This window comes from Pogoniulus pusillus, chromosome 17 (assembly GCF_015220805.1).
Source record: "Pogoniulus pusillus isolate bPogPus1 chromosome 17, bPogPus1.pri, whole genome shotgun sequence".
NCBI classification, from domain to species: Eukaryota; Metazoa; Chordata; class Aves; order Piciformes; family Lybiidae; genus Pogoniulus; species Pogoniulus pusillus.
In genome coordinates, this window is record NC_087280.1 from 3,117,545 (window position 1) to 3,133,993 (window position 16,449).

The following is a 16,449-nucleotide window of genomic DNA, read 5'->3' on the forward strand; positions in this document are numbered from 1 at the left end:
TTATCCATCCCTGTTTTATATCCACATATATTTACCCCACTTATTGATCTGCCTTTATCCATCCCTATTTATATATCCACATTTATTTACCCCACTTATTGATCTGCCTTTATCCATCCCTGTTTTTATATCCACATATATTTACCCCCACTTATTGATCTGCCTTTATCCATCCCTGTTTTTATATCCACATATATTTACCCCCACTTATTGATCTGCCTTTATCCATCCCTGTTTATATATCCACATTTATTTACCCCCACTTATTGATCTGTCTTTATCCATCCATATTTATATATCCACATATATTTACCCCCACTTATTGATCTGCCTTTATCCATCCCTATTTATATATCCACATATATTTACCCCACTTACTGATCTGCCTTTATCCATCCATATTTATATATCCACATATATTTACCCCACTTATTGATCTGCCTTTATCCATCCCTATTTATATATCCACACATATTTACCCCCACTTATTGATCTCTCTTTATTCACCCACATTGATTTACCCACTTTTATTTAGCCACACTGATTCCTCCACCTGGATTCAGCCACGTTTATTTTTCCATGGTTAACACCTCCCCAACCCAACCTGCACCTGAACCCCCCCTCCTCCTCCCCCAATCTCATCACCCCAGCACAGTGAGGGTCCTGTTCGTGCAGGGAGCAGATCCTGCAACCACCTCCACGCAGGTGATGCCTTGGCTCAACCTCAGCCGTGCTGCTGGGGGTTTGATTTGCTGCACCACCATCAGACCCCCGAGAAATAACTCTCCCCGTGGAGATAACAACTTCTAACGCCACAGAGAGAATGAATTACAAGGGCTGGGCACAGCCCTGCCAAGCCCCTTTGCTGCCCGCCCCGGTGTCACCCCCAGCTGGGCGCCTGTGCCCAAGCGCTGTAGCCAGACTCTGATGTGTAATAACCCCGAGGGTGATTGTCTTTATCCCTTCATCTTCTTCCTCTTTTATCCCAGCGGTCGGTGAGGGGGTGGCTGCTGTAGCCCCACGCAGCAGAGCCAAGTGCCTGCCTCCGGAGAAGGCAGGGAGGGACGCAGAGCATCCTCCTGCTCCATCCCAAACGGGTTATCCCTTTGGGCTCGCTTGCTGGAGACCTTCATCCCCTGCCCCAGAGGCCAGGATGAGGAGGAGAAGACATCAAACCACCTCTGCTCTCTGCTGTTCCTTCTGCCTCCCGCCTCCCTCCCCCCGGGCTTCTCCATTCGATCTGGAAGCTCATCCATGTGCTGCCTTGTTGTGGATTGTGCTCCCCCTCCCCAACCCCTTCCCCACTTCACAGCTCTTTTTGAATGCTCTCTCCTCCTTAGGCAAGTCGATAATGAAGGGGGCTCAGAGCAGCCCCTTCTCAGCTTCCTCCTCCTCCTCCTTCTCCTCTTCTCACTCCCTCCCCAGCCCAGGTCTGCCTTCATTCGGACCCTGAGCACGTTGCTGGTAGAGCAATCCCCCACAGAGCTCATTACTGGAGAGGCAGTTTTCTCCCAGCCCCTCCAGAGCAGTGCCAGCCCCATGCTAATTCCCACCTGCCAGAGCCAGCCGGCTCAGCTCCATCCCCGCGGGATGCAGGTGGGCTTCTCCAGTGGGGAAACGGACACCTGGGAGGTGGGAGAGGAGCATGAGATGTAGCTGCAAGGTAGCTGAGGATCAGCACTGAGAGAGGGGATGGAGGTCTTGTAATCACAGAGCATCCTCCTACCCAGCCGGGACGGTCCCAGCACCGTGCCTGGAGGTCACCCTACAGCTGGAAGGATCTTTCTGATCTCCTTTCCCCCAGAGCTGGGATCTCCACCTCCCAGGGAGTGGCAAAGAGCCACCTCCTTTCGGTCAGCACAGCTGCTCTCTTAACCTCTCCTTAAGAGCCCTGCTGGCTCTGCTCCAGCAAGAGCTTTCCTGGAAGAGCTAGCACCAGAGATTTGATCAGCTAGCACCAGAGATTTGATCCTCTTCCTATCCAGAGCAACCCCTTGCCAGGGCCTGATGCCACAGTGCCACTCCCCTTTGCCCCACAGGCAGGACTGCAGGTCACCATGCCACTATGCCATGGCCTGGAAGTGCCAGGAGGCCACCAAGTGTCTCCCTGGGCAACAGAGATGCCTAAAAAGGTCTCTACCAGCTCCTCTCAGGAGGAGGGGCAGTCCTTGCCACTAGCCAAGCTGGTGGGCAATGGAAGGACAACTGATCAAAGTGGGAGGAAGAAGCACCTCGAAACAAGCCTTGGTGGCGCTGGTCCTGAACCAGCCTGGATGAAGAACTCTCCAGGGTCCATAGCAACCCCCTCAAAGCCACTGTAATTATTGCTCAGCCTCCTTATGTGTGTGTTTAATGATGGTGGTCGTTAACATTCAATCTTCTCCTCCTTCCCCAGCAGCCTCCTTCCTGGCCCTTCATCAATGCAAGCCACTTAATTAGCCTCCAGGGTCTGAAGTAGCCTTTTGAATGAGAGGAGCTGCAAACCCCCAGCACTGACCTGGCAACTGGGGATTAAAACAGGGACAACCTGCCCATACTTCCTGAAAATCCCTCCCCATGCACCCTGAGCATCCCTCCCCATGCACCCTGAGCATCCCTCCCCATGCACCCTGAACATCCCTCCCCATGCACCCTGAATCATAGAATCATAGAATCACAGAATCAAGCAGGCTGGAAGAGAGCTCCAGGCTCAGCCAGCCCAACCTAGCACCCAGCCCTGCCCAACCAACCAGACCATGGCACTAAGTGCCCCAGCCAGGCTTGGCTGCAACACCTCCAGCCACAGCCACTCCACCACCTCCCTGGGCAGCCCATTCCAATGCCAATCACTCTCTCTGCCAGCAACTTCCTCCTCACAGCCAGCCCAGACCTGCCCTGCCACAGCTTCAGCCTGGGTCCCCTTCTTCTGCTGCTGGCTGCCTGGCAGCAGAGCCCAACCCCAGCTGGCTACAGCCTCTCTGCAGGCAGCTGCAGGCAGCAATCAGCTCTGCCCTGAGCCTCCTCTGCTGCAGGCTGCACCCCCCCAGCTCCCTCAGCCTCTCCTCACAGGGCTGTGCTCCAGGCCCCTCCCCAGCCTTGCTGCCCTTCTCCAAACACCTTCCAGCACCTCAGCATCTCTCTGCAATGGAGGAGCCCAGAACTGGACACAGCGCTGCAGGGGTGGCCTGAGCAGTGCTGAGCACAGGGGCACAAGAACCTCCCTTGTCCTGCTGCCCACACTGCTCCTGAGCCAGCCCAGGATGCCATTGGCTCTGCTGCCTCCTCTGCAGCTCCTCTCTGCCAGCACCCTGAACATCCCTCCCCATGCACCCTGAACATCCCTCCCCACAGCTGGGGCAGAGCAGTGCTGAGGGCAGGCTGCCCACTGTGAGCTGCACTGAGAGGGCACAGTGCCCATCCCCTCCTGCCTGTGCTTCCTCATCCAGTAACCTGCCCTGCTTTGCCTCTTTCTCTCCCCTCACAGTGAGACCAGCAGAGGAGATGAGCAGCAAGCAACTCATGCATCCACAGCACCCACCCATGCACCCACCTGGGAGGAGGAGGTGACAGTGGAAATGGATGCTGAAGATGCAGGCTGGGCAGGTGAGAAGCATCCGAGGACCATGAGGGCTGCCCCCCAGGGAGGTGGTGGAGTCTCCATCCCTGGGAAGGGGTCAAAAGTGATGCTGGGATGATGGTTGGACCTGGTGGATCTTGGAGGTCTTTTCCAACCTGAATGATTCAGGTTGAATCTGATGGATCTTGGAGGTCTTTTCCAACCTGAATGACTCTGGTTGGACCTGATGGATCTTGGAGGTCTTTTCCAACCTGAATGATTCAGGTTTGACCTGTTGGATCTAGGAGGCCTTTTCCAACCTGAATGATTCAGGTTGAATCTGATGAATCTTGGAGGTCTTTTCCAACCTGAACCATTCTGGTTGGACCTGATGTATCTTGGAGGTCTTTTTCAACCTGAACCACTCAGGTTGGACCTGGTGGATCTTGGAGGTCTTTTCCATCCTGAACCATTCAGGTTGGACCTGATGGATCTTGAAGGTCCTTTCCAACCTGAGTGATTCATGTTGGATCTGATGGATCTTGGAGGTCTTTCCCAATGTGAACAGGGATGGCAGGGACTGGGATATGATTCTGACATCATCAAAGGGTTAATCTGGGGGGATATTAGGGACCCCTTGCTCCAAAGGACACTGAGCAGTGCCCAAGCCATGATGAGCACCAGCCCTGTGGTGGCTTCAGATTAGGAGCAGATGTGGTGCTGCAGGATGGGACAAACGATGCTGTTGAGCTCTGGGTGTCCCCCAAAGCATCCCACAGGCATCAGCCTCAGCAGGGATCACCCCAAGCCCTCCCCCACTGCCATCCCAACACCTTACAAGGGTTGGACACACACTGTGGTGCTGCTCCTCACTGTGCAGGGCTGAGAGGTCTGCAGCTGAAGCAAGCCTCATACAGCACCAGGGTTGGGATTGGGCTGGGGTTGGGCTGGGATGGATAGAGTTGGGATTGGGCTGGGGTTAGATTACAACCAGCCCCTTGCAAAACCTGTGCTGTGGAAGCCAATCTTCACATGATCCTCATCCCACCAGAGCACAAGCTCAGGGAAACTGAGCAGCTTTTGATGTACTCTGCCTCATGATGTCCTGGGGAAACCTAATGGGACCTCTGGTCCTGCTTGTTCATCCCCTAGATGCTTGGAGATATTCATCCCCCAGATGTCCATCCCCAAGCTGCTGCTTCCAGGTGCACCTCACACCTTTTATTGCCCATAAATATCCTTTTTGCCTTCTCTTTGCCCAGAAATACTCTTCCCATCCGTGGGGCTGCTGAGCAGGATCATGACAAGCAGCACCAAAGTCGCTTCTCCATCTCATTCTCTCTCTCTCAGCTGTTCATCCCCAAGCTGCTGCTTCCAGGTGCAGCTCACAACCTTTTCTTGCCCACAAATATGCTTTCTGCCTTCTCCTTGCCCAGAAATACCTGAGCTGCTGAGCAGGATTATGACAAGCAGCAGCAAAGTAATTTCTCTCTGCCATTCTCTCTCTCTCTCAGATGTTCATCCCCAAGCTGCTGCTTCCAGGTGCACCTCACACCTTTTATTGCCCATAAATATCCTTTTTGCCTTCTCTTTGCCCAGAAATACTCTTCCCATCAGTGGGGCTGCTGAGCAGGATCATGACAAGCAGCACCAAAGGCACTTCTCCATATCTCTCTCTCTCTCTCTCTCTCATTCTCTCTCTCTCTCCCTCTCTCTCTCTCTCATTCTCTTTCTCTCTCTCCATCTCTCTCTCTCTCTCATTCTCTTTCTCTCTCTCCATCTCTCTCTCTCTCATTCTCTATCTCTCATTCTCTCTCTCTCTCTCTCATTCTCTTTCTCTCTCTCCATCTCTCTCTCTCTCTCGTTCTCTATCTCTCATTCTCTCTCTCTCTCTCATTCTCTCTCTCTCTCCCTCTCTCTCTCTCTCTCTCATTCTCTCTCTCTCTCTCATTCTCTCTCTCTCTCCCTCTCTCTCTCTCTCTCATTCTCTCTCTCTCTCTCATTCTCTCTCTCTCTCCATCTCTCTCTCTCTCATTCTCTCTCTCTCATTCTCTCTCTCTCTCATTCTCTCTCTCTCTCATTCTCTTTCTCTCTCTCCATCTCTCTCTCTCTTTCTCTTTCTCTCTCTCCATCTCTCTCTATCGCTCATTCTCTATCTCTCATTCTCTCTCTCTCTCTCTCATTCTCTTTCTCTCTCTCCATCTCTCTCTCTCCCTCATTCTCTATCTCTCATTCTCTCTCTCTCTCTCATTCTCTTTCTCTCTCTCCATCTCTCATTCTCTCTCTCATTCTCTCTCTCTCTCTCCATCTCTCTCTCTCTCTCATTCTCTCTCTCATTCTCTCTCTCTCTCTCATTCTCTCTCATTCTCCCTCTCTCTCTCCATCTCTCTCTCTCTCTCTCATTTTTCCTCTCTCTCCCCACCCCAGAACATCTTCCCTGCTGCTCTTTCTACAAGAGCCTGGGAGAAACCAGAAGACCTCCATGCAATTGGAGCACCTGCTGAAGGGCAGGAGCTGGGGAAAGCCTGACCCTTGCACATTGCCTGTCTCCCTCATCATCGTTTTGGGGAGCTGTGGCACCGAGCTTCGGGTTGGCCAAGCAGGAGTTAAGGCTGTTGGCTCTGTGCAGTCATTAAGGTGGGGGAAGGGAAGGCCAAGTCTTGCTGGCAGCACAAAGAGAGGGCGTTTTTCTCCCTTCCATCAGCTCCTTTCTTTCTCATTTTTATTTCCCTTGAAGAGGGCTCCTGCTCCTGCTTGTCAACTAAATTGCAGCTTTGCTTGAAAGGAAGGAAAGGGATGGGGGTGCTCCCACCCGCGGGGGGTGATGCTGCTAGACCTGTGGGGGTGGAAAGTGTGTGCAGAGGGTTGGAGCCTGCCCTGGATGGGTTGGAGCCCACCCTGTGCTGGGTTGGAGTCTACCCTGAGCTGGGTTGGAGCCTGCCCTGGATGGGTTGGAGCCCACCCTGGATGGGTTGGAGCCCGCCCTAAGATGGATTAGAGCCCACTCTGAGCTGGGTTGGAGCCTGCCCTGGATGGGTTGGAGCCCACCCTGAGCTGGGTTGGAGCCCACCCTGCATGGGTTGGAGCCCACTCTGAGCTGGGTTGGAGCCCACCCTGGATGGGTTGGAGCCCACCCTGTGCTGGGTTGGAGCCCACCCTGCATGGGTTGGAGCCCACCCTGAGCTGGGCTGGAGCCCACTCTGAGCTGGGTTGGAGCCTGCCCTGAGTTGGGTTGGAGTCTACCCTGAGCTGGGTTGGAGCCCACCCTGGATGGGTTGGAGCCCATTCTGAGCTGGGTTGGAGCCCACCCTGGATGGGTTGGAGCCCACCCTGAGCTGGGTTGGAGCCCACCCTGGATGGATTAGAGCCCACTCTAAGCTGGGTTGGAGCCTGCCCTGGATGGGTTGGAGCCCATTCTGAGCTGGGTTGGAGCCTGCCCTGAGCTGGGTTGGAGCCCACCCTGGATGGGCATCTCTTCCTTTGCTCTCCCCTCATCTCTTCCTCTGCTCTCCTCATCTCTTCTGCTCTCCCCTCATCTTCCCTCTGCTCTTCCCATCTCTTCCTCTGCTCTCCCCTCATCTCTCCCTCTGCTCCCCTCATCTCTCCCTCTGCTCCCCTCATCTCTCCCTCTGCTCTCCTCATCTCTTTCTCTGCTCTCCCCATCTCTTTCTCTGCTCCCCTCATCTCTTCCTATGCTCTCCCCTCATCTCTTCCTATATTCTCCCCTCGTCTCTTCCTCTGCTCTCCCCATCTCTTCCTCTGCTCTCCCCCTCCCCAAACTGCTTGGCCAACCCTGCTCATCCTGACAACTGACCCCTTTCCCTTCCAGCCCTGACTCTCACCGTGGCAGACAAAGCCACCAAAGAGGCTTTGGGCACCTTCCAGCTGCCAGTGAGGCACCTTCAGCCCTTCCAGCCCCACCACTGCAGGCTGGTGCTGGTAGGTACAACTCCTGCCTCTCCTTCCCATTGCTTATTCCTGCTAAGATCTTCTGAGTCCCACTCACTCCAGCTGGATGTGGGGGTGGGGAGGTTGTGGGTGAAGGGACCCTTGTGTAAGGAGGTAATCCTGCTGGGAAGCTTGAATTTGGCAGGTTGGGGAAGAAGGTGCCCAAAGAGGCTTGTGAGCAAAGAGCTGCCCTGAGCTTCCCACGAGCTGGGAACAAGGCAGGCCTTGTGCTGGGCTTTTTCAAAGCTCCACTGGGAAAAACCTGAAGGAAAAGCCATGGGATTGCCAGCTGGGAAAGGCTTTTTGTCCTCAGCATCCCAGAGAAGGAGCTGTGGAGCTGGACCACGCCACAGTGTGCATTAATCTGTGGGCCAGAGATGCGTCCTTGTGGCCAGTGGGATCCTGCACCTGTGGCCAACAGGTCAAGGGAGCTTCTCCTGCCCCTGTAATCTGCCCTTGCTGAGGTCACAGCTGCAGTGTTGTGTCCAGTTCTGGGCTTTCCAGTTCAGGGAGCTGCTGGAGAGAGCCCATTTGAGGCTACAAGGAGGCTGAAGGCTCTGCAGCATCTCTGTGAGGAGGTAGCCAAGGTCAAAGGTTCCCTAGGGTGCATGAGGAAGAGTGTGGCCAGCAGGGCAAGGGAGGTTCTCCCCTTCCACTCTGCCCTGGTGAGGTCACAGCTGCAGTGTTGTGTCCAGTTCTGGGCTCCCCAGTTCTACAGAGGCAGGGAACTGCTGGAGAGAGTCCAGGAGAGGCTAGAAAGGTGCTGAGGGGCTTGGAGCATCTCTGTGAGGAGGAAAAGCAGGCTGCCCAGAGAGGTTGTGGAGTCTCCTTCTCTGGAGACCTTTCAAGAGCCATTTGGATGTGTTTTTGTGTGACCTGCCCCTGGGTGATCCTGGTCTGGCAGGGGGGGTTGGATTGGATGATTGCAGACTCATAGAAGCAGGCAGGGCTGGAAGAGAGCACAAGGAGCAGGCAGCTCCAACCCCCCTGCCATGCTCAGGGACACCCTACCCTAGAGCAGCCTCACCACAGCCTCATCCCTCCAGGAATGGAACCTCCACCACCTCCCTGGGCAACCCATTCCAGCCTCTCACCACTCTCATGGTCCTCATGTCCAGCTCCCCTGCAGGGAGCAGGAACATCTCCCAACTCCCATCAGCTTGCTCAGAACCAACAGCAAGTTTGCCTTTGGATGCCTCCAGGGATGGAGCCTTCCCTCTGGGCAACCTGTTCCACCACTCTCACTCCTTCCTAACCCCTCCCCAGCTCTAGTTTCTAACCCTTGTACTTCATCCCTATCACCACAGATCCTCCTGAAGTCCCTCCCTGCATTTCCTGTACCCCCCCTTTAGGTACTGAGCTCTCCCCTGGAGCTTTCTCTTCTCCAGGCTGAACAACCCCAACTCTCCCCAGCCTCCCTTTACAGCAGAGGTTCTCCATCCCTTCTGATCCTCTTGGTGGCCTCTTTTGGACCCCCCCTTCCAGCAATTTGATGTCTTTCTTGTGTTTGAGGCCCCCAGGACTGGGCACAGGTCTCAGCAGAGCAGAGCAGAGGGTCAGAACCACCTGCCTCGATCTGCTGCTCACCCTGCTTTGGATGCAACCCCCTCTGAGCTCTGGCTCTGGCAGAAATAAGTCTCCTCTTCCCCTATCTCCCCCCCCCCCCAACCTGGCAACCATTAAATATTTAAATGCAGGAGGATTCCTTTTATTGATCTTTGCCAGGAAGGCTCCAGGGGACAAAAAGGAGCTTTAATTATCAGCTGGTGCTTTATTGCCAGCTCTGAGCCAACTGCTTGCTTTGGTGGCTTTGACTCTTCCTCCCCCCACGCTTTGCCTCTGCTCTCTGACCAGCCAAGGGAGCAGCATCCCGTGGGGACAGTCCTGAATGTCACCATCACCCGCAAGAGGAGCTGCTTCCCTCGCTGCAAGGGGCTGAGCTACGTGGCCTTGGAGGTGAGAGGTGCCTGAGGAGTGAAGTTTGGTGGGGAGGAGCCTGGGGAAGTTTGGTGCAGAGGAACATGGTGAAGTTTGGTGCATAGGAACCTGGGGAAGTTTGGTGCAGAGGAGCCTGGTGAATTTGGTGGGGAGGAGCCTGGTGAAGTTTGGTGGGGAGGAAGAACCTGGTGAAGTTTGGTTTAGAGGAGCCTGGTGAAGTTTGGTGGGGAGGAAGAACCTGGTGAAGTTTGGTGGGGAGGAGCCTGGTGAAGTTTGGTGAGGAAGAACCTGGTGAAGTTTGGTGGGGAAGAACCTGGTGAAGTTTGGTGCAGAGGAACCTGGTGAAGTTTGATGGGGAGGAAGAACTAGGTGAAGTTTGGTGGGGAGGAAGAGCCTGGTGAAGTTTGGTGCAGAGGAACCTGGTGAAGTTTGATGGGGAGGAAGAACTAGGTGAAGTTTGGTGGGGAGGAAGAGCCTGGTGAAGTTTGGTGCAGAGGAACCTGGTGAAGTTTGATGGGGAGGAAGAACTAGGTGAAGTTTGGTGGGGAGGAACCTGGTGAAGTTTGGTTTAGAGGAGCCTGGTGAATTTGGTGGGGAGGGGTCTGGTGAGGTTTGATGAAGAAGAACCTGGTGAAGTGTGGTGGGGAGGAGCCTGGTGAATTTGGTGGGGAGGAGCCTGGGGAAGTTTGGTGCAGAGGAAGAACCTGGTGAAGTTTGGTGGGGAAGAACCTGGTGAAGTTTGGTGGGGAAGAACCTGGTGAAGTTTGGTGGGGAGGAGCCTGCTGAAGTTTGGTGGGGAGGAAGAACCTGGTGAAGTTTGGTGCAGAGGAACCTGGTGAAGTTTGGTGGGGAGGAGCCTGGTGAAGTTTGGCAGGGGCAAGCTGAGGGCACCTGCACCTGGGGAGGAATGACCCCTCATTGGGTCAGCACAGCTGCTGGAGAGGGACCTGGTGGCCAAGGAGGTTGCCCTCATGGGCCAGCAGCGTGTTCTTGTGGCCAACAATGTCCCTGGGGTGCAGAAAGGGGCAAGGTGAGCTTGCAGAGGCTGGGGTGGAGCAGAGGATGTTGACTGGAGGAGGAGGAGGAGGAGGAGGAGGAGGAGGAGGAGGAGGAGGAGGAGGATGCACATCATCTCCTGCTCTGGTGTTTGCTGATGCTGATAGGGGGCAACTTTCTTCCTCCCCCACCATTTGCTGACCTCTGAACATGGACCCAACTGCCCCCTCAGGTGCTGCTGCAGGGGCTGTCGACCCCCTTGGCCACCCCCTCCGGAGCTCTGGTGGCTGTGGCCAGAGTTGTGAGCAATGTTCAGGAGTACAAGTGAGTGATGGCTTTGGGGAGCTGCTGGGGGCATGGCTGGGGTGGTTCTCCCTGAGCAAATCTCCTAGAGATGGCTTTGGTGTGCCCCAGCAGACATCTGCCCAGACCTATCCCAGCCTGGGCTCTTCATTCAAGGCTTCAGTACCTTCCCAGCTGGGGAGCTGATGGTGTCTGTTTGTGCTCAGCCTCCCAGACACTTGGCTTGCCAGGTGTGATTATGGCTCCAGCCCACACTAGAGGCTGGGGCCAGAGTGGCTGAGAGCAGGCAGGCAGAGAGGGAGCTGGGGGTGCTGGCAGAGAGGAGCTGCAGAGGAGGCAGCAGTGCCCAGGTGGGCAGCAGAGCCAATGGCATCCTGGGCTGGCTCAGGAGCAGTGTGGGCAGCAGGACAAGGGAGGTTCTTGTGCCCCTGTGCTCAGCACTGCTCAGGCCACCCCTGCAGTGCTGTGTCCAGTTCTGGGCTCCTGCATTGCAGAGAGCTGCTGAGGTGCTGGAAGGTGTTTGGAGAAGGGCAGCAAGGCTGGGGAGGGGCCTGGAGCACAGCCCTGTGAGGAGAGGCTGAGGGAGCTGGGGGGGTGCAGCCTGCAGCAGAGGAGGCTCAGGGCAGAGCTGATTGCTGCCTGCAGCTGCCTGCAGGGAGGCTGTAGCCAGCTGGGGTTGGGCTCTGCTGCCAGGCAGCCAGCAGCAGAAGAAGGGGACCCAGGCTGAAGCTGTGCCAGGGCAGGTCTGGGCTGGCTGTGAGGAGGAAGTTCCTGGCAGAGAGTGATTGGCACTGGAATGGGCTGCCCAGGGAGGTGGTGGAGTGGCTGTGGCTGGAGGTGTTGCAGCCAAGCCTGGCTGGGGCACTTAGTGCCATGGTCTGGTTGGTTGGGCAGGGCTGGGTGCTAGGTTGGGCTGGCTGAGCTTGGAGCTCTCTTCCAACCTGCTTGACTCTAGGATTCTCTGCTGCTCCCTTTCTCTCAGGCACCTCAGGGAAGACCATTCCATCTCCTATCCTGGCATCATCCCCACCACCATCACATTCCCAGACCCTCCAGCAGCAGCCTTCAGCATCGCCCGAGTCGCCAACCACGGCTGCCCGCAGGTAGGAGCCCAAATGCATCCATGGGGATAGAATCTTAGGGTGCATGAGGAAGAGTGTGGCCAGCAGGGCAAGGGAGGTTCTCTCCTTCTACTCTGCCCTAAGGAGTTCACAGCTGCAGTGCTGTGTCCACTTCTGGACTCTTCTGTTGTACAGAGACAGGGAACTGCTGGAGAGAGACCAGGAGAGGCTACAAAGGTGCTGCAGGGTCTGGAGCATCTGTGAGGAGCAAAGGCTGAGAGCCTTGGGGCTGGGAGCCTGCAGAAGAGCAGCTCCAGAGGGGATCTGAGCAATGCTCAGCAAGAGCTAAAGGCTGGGGGGCAAGAGGCTGGGGCCAGGCTCTTGTCAGCAGTGCCCAGGGACAGAACAAAGAGCAATGGGCACAAACTGGAAGCCCAGGAGGTTCCCTCTGAACAGGAGGAGGGTGTGAGAGTGGTGGAGGCCTGGAGCAGACTGTCCAGAGAGGTTGTGGAATCTCCTTCTCTGGAGAGCTTCCAACCCCACCTGGCCACTGTGGCACTGGGCAAGCTGCTGTGGGTGCCCTGCTTTAGCAAGGGGGGGGGGGGTTGGAGTGGCTGAGCTCCAGAGGTCTCTCCCATCCCACCCACTCTGGGATGCCACAGGGTGCAGTGTGTGATGTGGAGCCCTGAGCTGCTGCAGGGAGCAGTTGCTAAGAGCAAGGCTGTGTTGTAGCAACAGCCTCTGGCATGCCAGGCTGCAGGAGCTCCCCTGCCACCTAAATCCCTCAGCCAGCACAAAAGGCTTGGGAAAAGCTTTGGGTGCCCCTGCTGGAGCAGGGAGGGGATTGGTCTGGATGGCTTCCAGAGGTCCTTTCCAACCCCACCATGAGCTGTTTCTGTGCTTCCCTGATCCAGTTAAGTCCCTCAGCATCACATCCCTACATCTTTTACACCCCTCCAGAGCTGGTGACTCCACTGCCTCCCTGAGCAGCATCCACCCCACTTGAGCACCACTGAGCACCTCTCCTCGTGGCAGTGGAGCTGAGCACTCCCAGGCAGGGCAAAGCTAAGTGATGCTTCCAGCATCAAAGATGCACCACCCACATCTCCCTAACAGAGCCCCACAGGCAGCTCCTCCTTTCTTTGTCCTTTCCCTTCCCCTGCTCTGCTCACGCCTCCAGCTTGAGAGCTGCATCTCCAAAGGCAGAGACCTTCTCCCTGGGCCTCAAGTACCACCAGGAGAGCTGGAGACTCACATCTTCAAAATAGCTGTTGCCAGGGAAACATGCCTACAGCAGGGTGGAGAGCAGGAGGGGGCCCCTGCTTTTGTTCCTGAGCCCTGCCAAAAATTAGTGGGGTGGGAGAGGCAGGAGACTGGAGGGATGTGAGGTGGGGGTTGGTCTCTTCTCCCTAGTAGCAGGTGCTAGGGTGAAAGGAAACAGCCTCAAGCTGTGCCAGGGGAGGTTTAGGTTGGATATGAGGAGGAATTTCTTTGCTGCAAGAGCGGTCAGGGATTGGAAGAGGCTGCCCAGGGCTGGGTGCTAGGTTGGGCTGGATGAGCTTGGAGGTCTCCTCCAACCTGCTTCATTCTGTGATTCTATCTTGGAGGTCTATTCCAAGCTTCTTGATTCTATGATTCTACCTTGGAGGTTCCTTCCAACCTGGTTGATTCTCTGACTCTATCTTAAAAGTCTCTTCCAGCCTGCTTGATTCTATGATTCTGTGAGTCTCCATCCCTGGAGGTGTTCAAGAAGCATGTGGGCATGGCATCTGGGCACATGGGTTGGTGGTAGGGTTGGGTCAATGGTTGGACCTGATGGATCTTGGAGGTCTTTTCCAACCTGAACCATTCTGGTTGGACCTGATGGATCTTGGAGGTCTTTTTCAACCTGAACCATTCTGGTTGGACCTGGTGGATCTTGGAGGTCTTTCCCAACCTGAACCATTCTGGTTGGACCTGGTGGATCTTGGAGGTCTTTCCCAACCTGAACCATTCTGGTTGGACCTGGTGGATCTTGGAGGTCCTTTCCAACCTGAATGATTCATGTTGGATCTGATGGATCTTGGAGGTCTTTCCCAACCTGAACAGGGGTGGCAGGGACTGGGGTATGATTCTGACATCATCAAAGGGTTCATTTGGGGGGATATTAGGGACCCCTTGCTCCAAAGGACACTGAGCAGTGCCCAAGCCACGATGAGCACCAGCCCTGTGGTGGCTCCAGATTAGGAGCAGATGTGGTGCTGCAGGATGGGACAAACGATGCTGTTGAGCTCTGGGTGTCCCCCAAAGCATCCCACAGGCATCAGCCTCAGCAGGGATCACCCCAAGCCCTTCCCCACTGCCATCCCAACACCTTACAAGGGTTGGACACACACTGTGGTGCTGCTCCTCACCGTGCAGGGCTGAGAGGTCTGCAGCTGCAGCAAGCCTCATACAGCACCAGGGTTGGGATTGGGCTGGGATTGGGCTGGGATGGATAGGGTTGGGATTGGGCTGGGGTTGGGCTGGGATGGATAGAGTTGGGATTGGTCTGGAGTTGGATTACAACCAGCCCCTTGTAAAACCTGTGCTGTGGAAGTCAATCTTCACATGATCCTCATCCCACCAGAGCACAAGCTCAGGGAAACTGAGCAGCTTTTGATGTACTCTGCCTCATGATGTCCTGGGGAAACCCAATGGGACCTCTGCAAAGTGCCAGTGGAAAGCATGGTCAGGACAGATGTCCAACAGCCCCCCCCCAAAAAGAGGGCTCCAGCTGGTCCCTGGCTCTGGAGGAGCCAAACTTTCTCCCTCCTTCCTCCTCTCCTTTCTTCCCTGAGCCTTCCATTGGGATTGCTTGGAGCAAAACCTGCTTCTGTCAACACATTTGGGTAGCTCAGTTATAAAACCATTCCCCCCAAGGGGGTGGCCAAATGCCAAGTCCCCCCCGGGGGGCTCTGAGTTGTCATCAATCTCATTAGTGCCTTTCCTTCCTTACAGTAATTGTTGGTTCAGTTCCCCTCCTCCTCCTCCTCCTCCTCCACCTCCCTGGGTTGAGGTTGGGGTAGGGAAAGTAAGGGAAGAACCATGAACCTTCTGCTCCTGCTCCTTGTGCCCAGCCTCACTGTGGCAATGGGTTTAGGGTAGAGGTTGCCCACCCTGGCCCCTCTTTGCCTCTTCCATCTCCTTGCTCCAGGCTGGGGCTGGCCAAGCCAGAGCAGGGATATTCCTCTGAAAGCAATTCCTCCCCCTCCTCATATAAAAGAGTTTGCTTTGGATTTAGGGATAAATCCCCACACAAACCTGTTGGGAAGCTGTGGCAAAGCTCAAGCCAACCCCTCCCCAGTCCCAGCATGGGCAGCAGTGCCAGTGTGGAGCTGTGGGAGCCCAACCCAGTGATTAAACCTGGCCATCTGGCTTGCATGCTTGCCTGCTGCCTCCTCCATCTCCTCCTCCTCCTCTCCTCAACCAGAGGACTCTGGCTGTCTTTGCACATCGCTCAGGATGCTCCCCGGGGTTGCTTGGACCTCCAACCACTCTCTTCCCTCCATCCCCTGCCTCAGTTTCCCCCCTCCACAGTTGCTTCTCCAGGGGAACAAACTCGTAACGCCCAAGAGGAATGGTTAAGGGGAAGGCTGGGAGGAAGGGGAGGAGGAGGAGGGAGGGTGGCAGCTCTGGTTGCAGAGGTTAATGGCTTTCCCCCCGCGGGCTGGAGGGCAGGCTAATCGCATTCGATCACTCTGCCAGCCCAGCCTGGCCTCTCGCCTGTCACTTCCCATCAGCGTCGGCAGGCAGTGGTGCTTGGCTTCACCTTCAGCAGGGCACCCCTCGTCCTGAAGGGCTTTTTTGGGTGCCTGGGTGCTTAACCCTTCCCTGCCTAGCCAAAGGGCTGGGAGGAACTGCACAGAGCCACCTGCAAGAGTGCTGGGTGCTCCTGGGATCCAATGGGAAGCTCCTGGGGTGATGGGCAGGGTGGTGGCAGTGAGGAGCTCCTGGGGTGGTGGACAGGATGGTGGCAGTGAGGAGCTCATGGGGTGATGGACAGGCTGGTGGCAGTGGGAAGCTGATGGGGTGGTGGACAGGCTGGTGGCAGTGGGAAGCTCATGGGGTGGTGGACAGGATGGTGGCAGTGAGGAGCTCATGGGGTGATGGACAGGATGGTGGCAGTGGGAAGCTCCTGGGGTGATGGGCAGGGTGGTGGCAGTGAGGAGCTCATGGGGTGATGGACAGGCTGGTAGCAGTGGGAAGCTCATGGGGTGATGAACAGGCTGGTGGCAGTGAGGAGCTCATGGGGTGGTGGACAGGATGGTGGCAGTGAGGAGCTCATGGGGTGGTGGGCAGGATGGTGGCAGTGGGAAGCTGATGGGGTGGTGGGCAGGGTGGTGGCAGTGGGAAGCTGATGGGGTGATGGGCAGGCTGGTGGCAGTGGGAAGCTCCTGGGGTGATGGGCAGGGTGGTGGCAGTGGGAAGCTCCTGGGGTGGTGGGCAGGGTGGTGGCAGTGGGAAGCTGATGGGGTGATGGGCAGGGTGGTGGCAGTGGGAAGCTCATGGGGTGATGGACAGGCTGATGGCAGTGAGGAGCTTATGGGGTGGTGGGCAGGATGGTGGCAATGAGGAGCTCCTGGGGTGATGGACAGGCTGGTGGCAGTGGGAAGCTCCTGGGGTGATGGGCAGGGTGGTGGCAGTGAG

At 56.0% G+C, this 16,449-nt stretch overlaps 1 protein-coding gene across 1 annotated transcript in view; it reads left to right on the forward strand.

Moving 5' to 3' along the window:
- The window catches only part of CCDC33 (coiled-coil domain containing 33), an 83,351-nt gene that overhangs the window by 33,916 nt on the left and 32,986 nt on the right, over positions 1-16,449 (forward strand). The window contains exons 5-9 of the mRNA XM_064158175.1: positions 3,464-3,582; positions 7,365-7,474; positions 9,338-9,439; positions 10,650-10,741; positions 11,703-11,823. Coding sequence (XP_064014245.1) covers positions 3,464-3,582; positions 7,365-7,474; positions 9,338-9,439; positions 10,650-10,741; positions 11,703-11,823 — 544 coding nt within the window. The remainder of the gene's footprint in view (positions 1-3,463; positions 3,583-7,364; positions 7,475-9,337; positions 9,440-10,649; positions 10,742-11,702; positions 11,824-16,449) is intronic.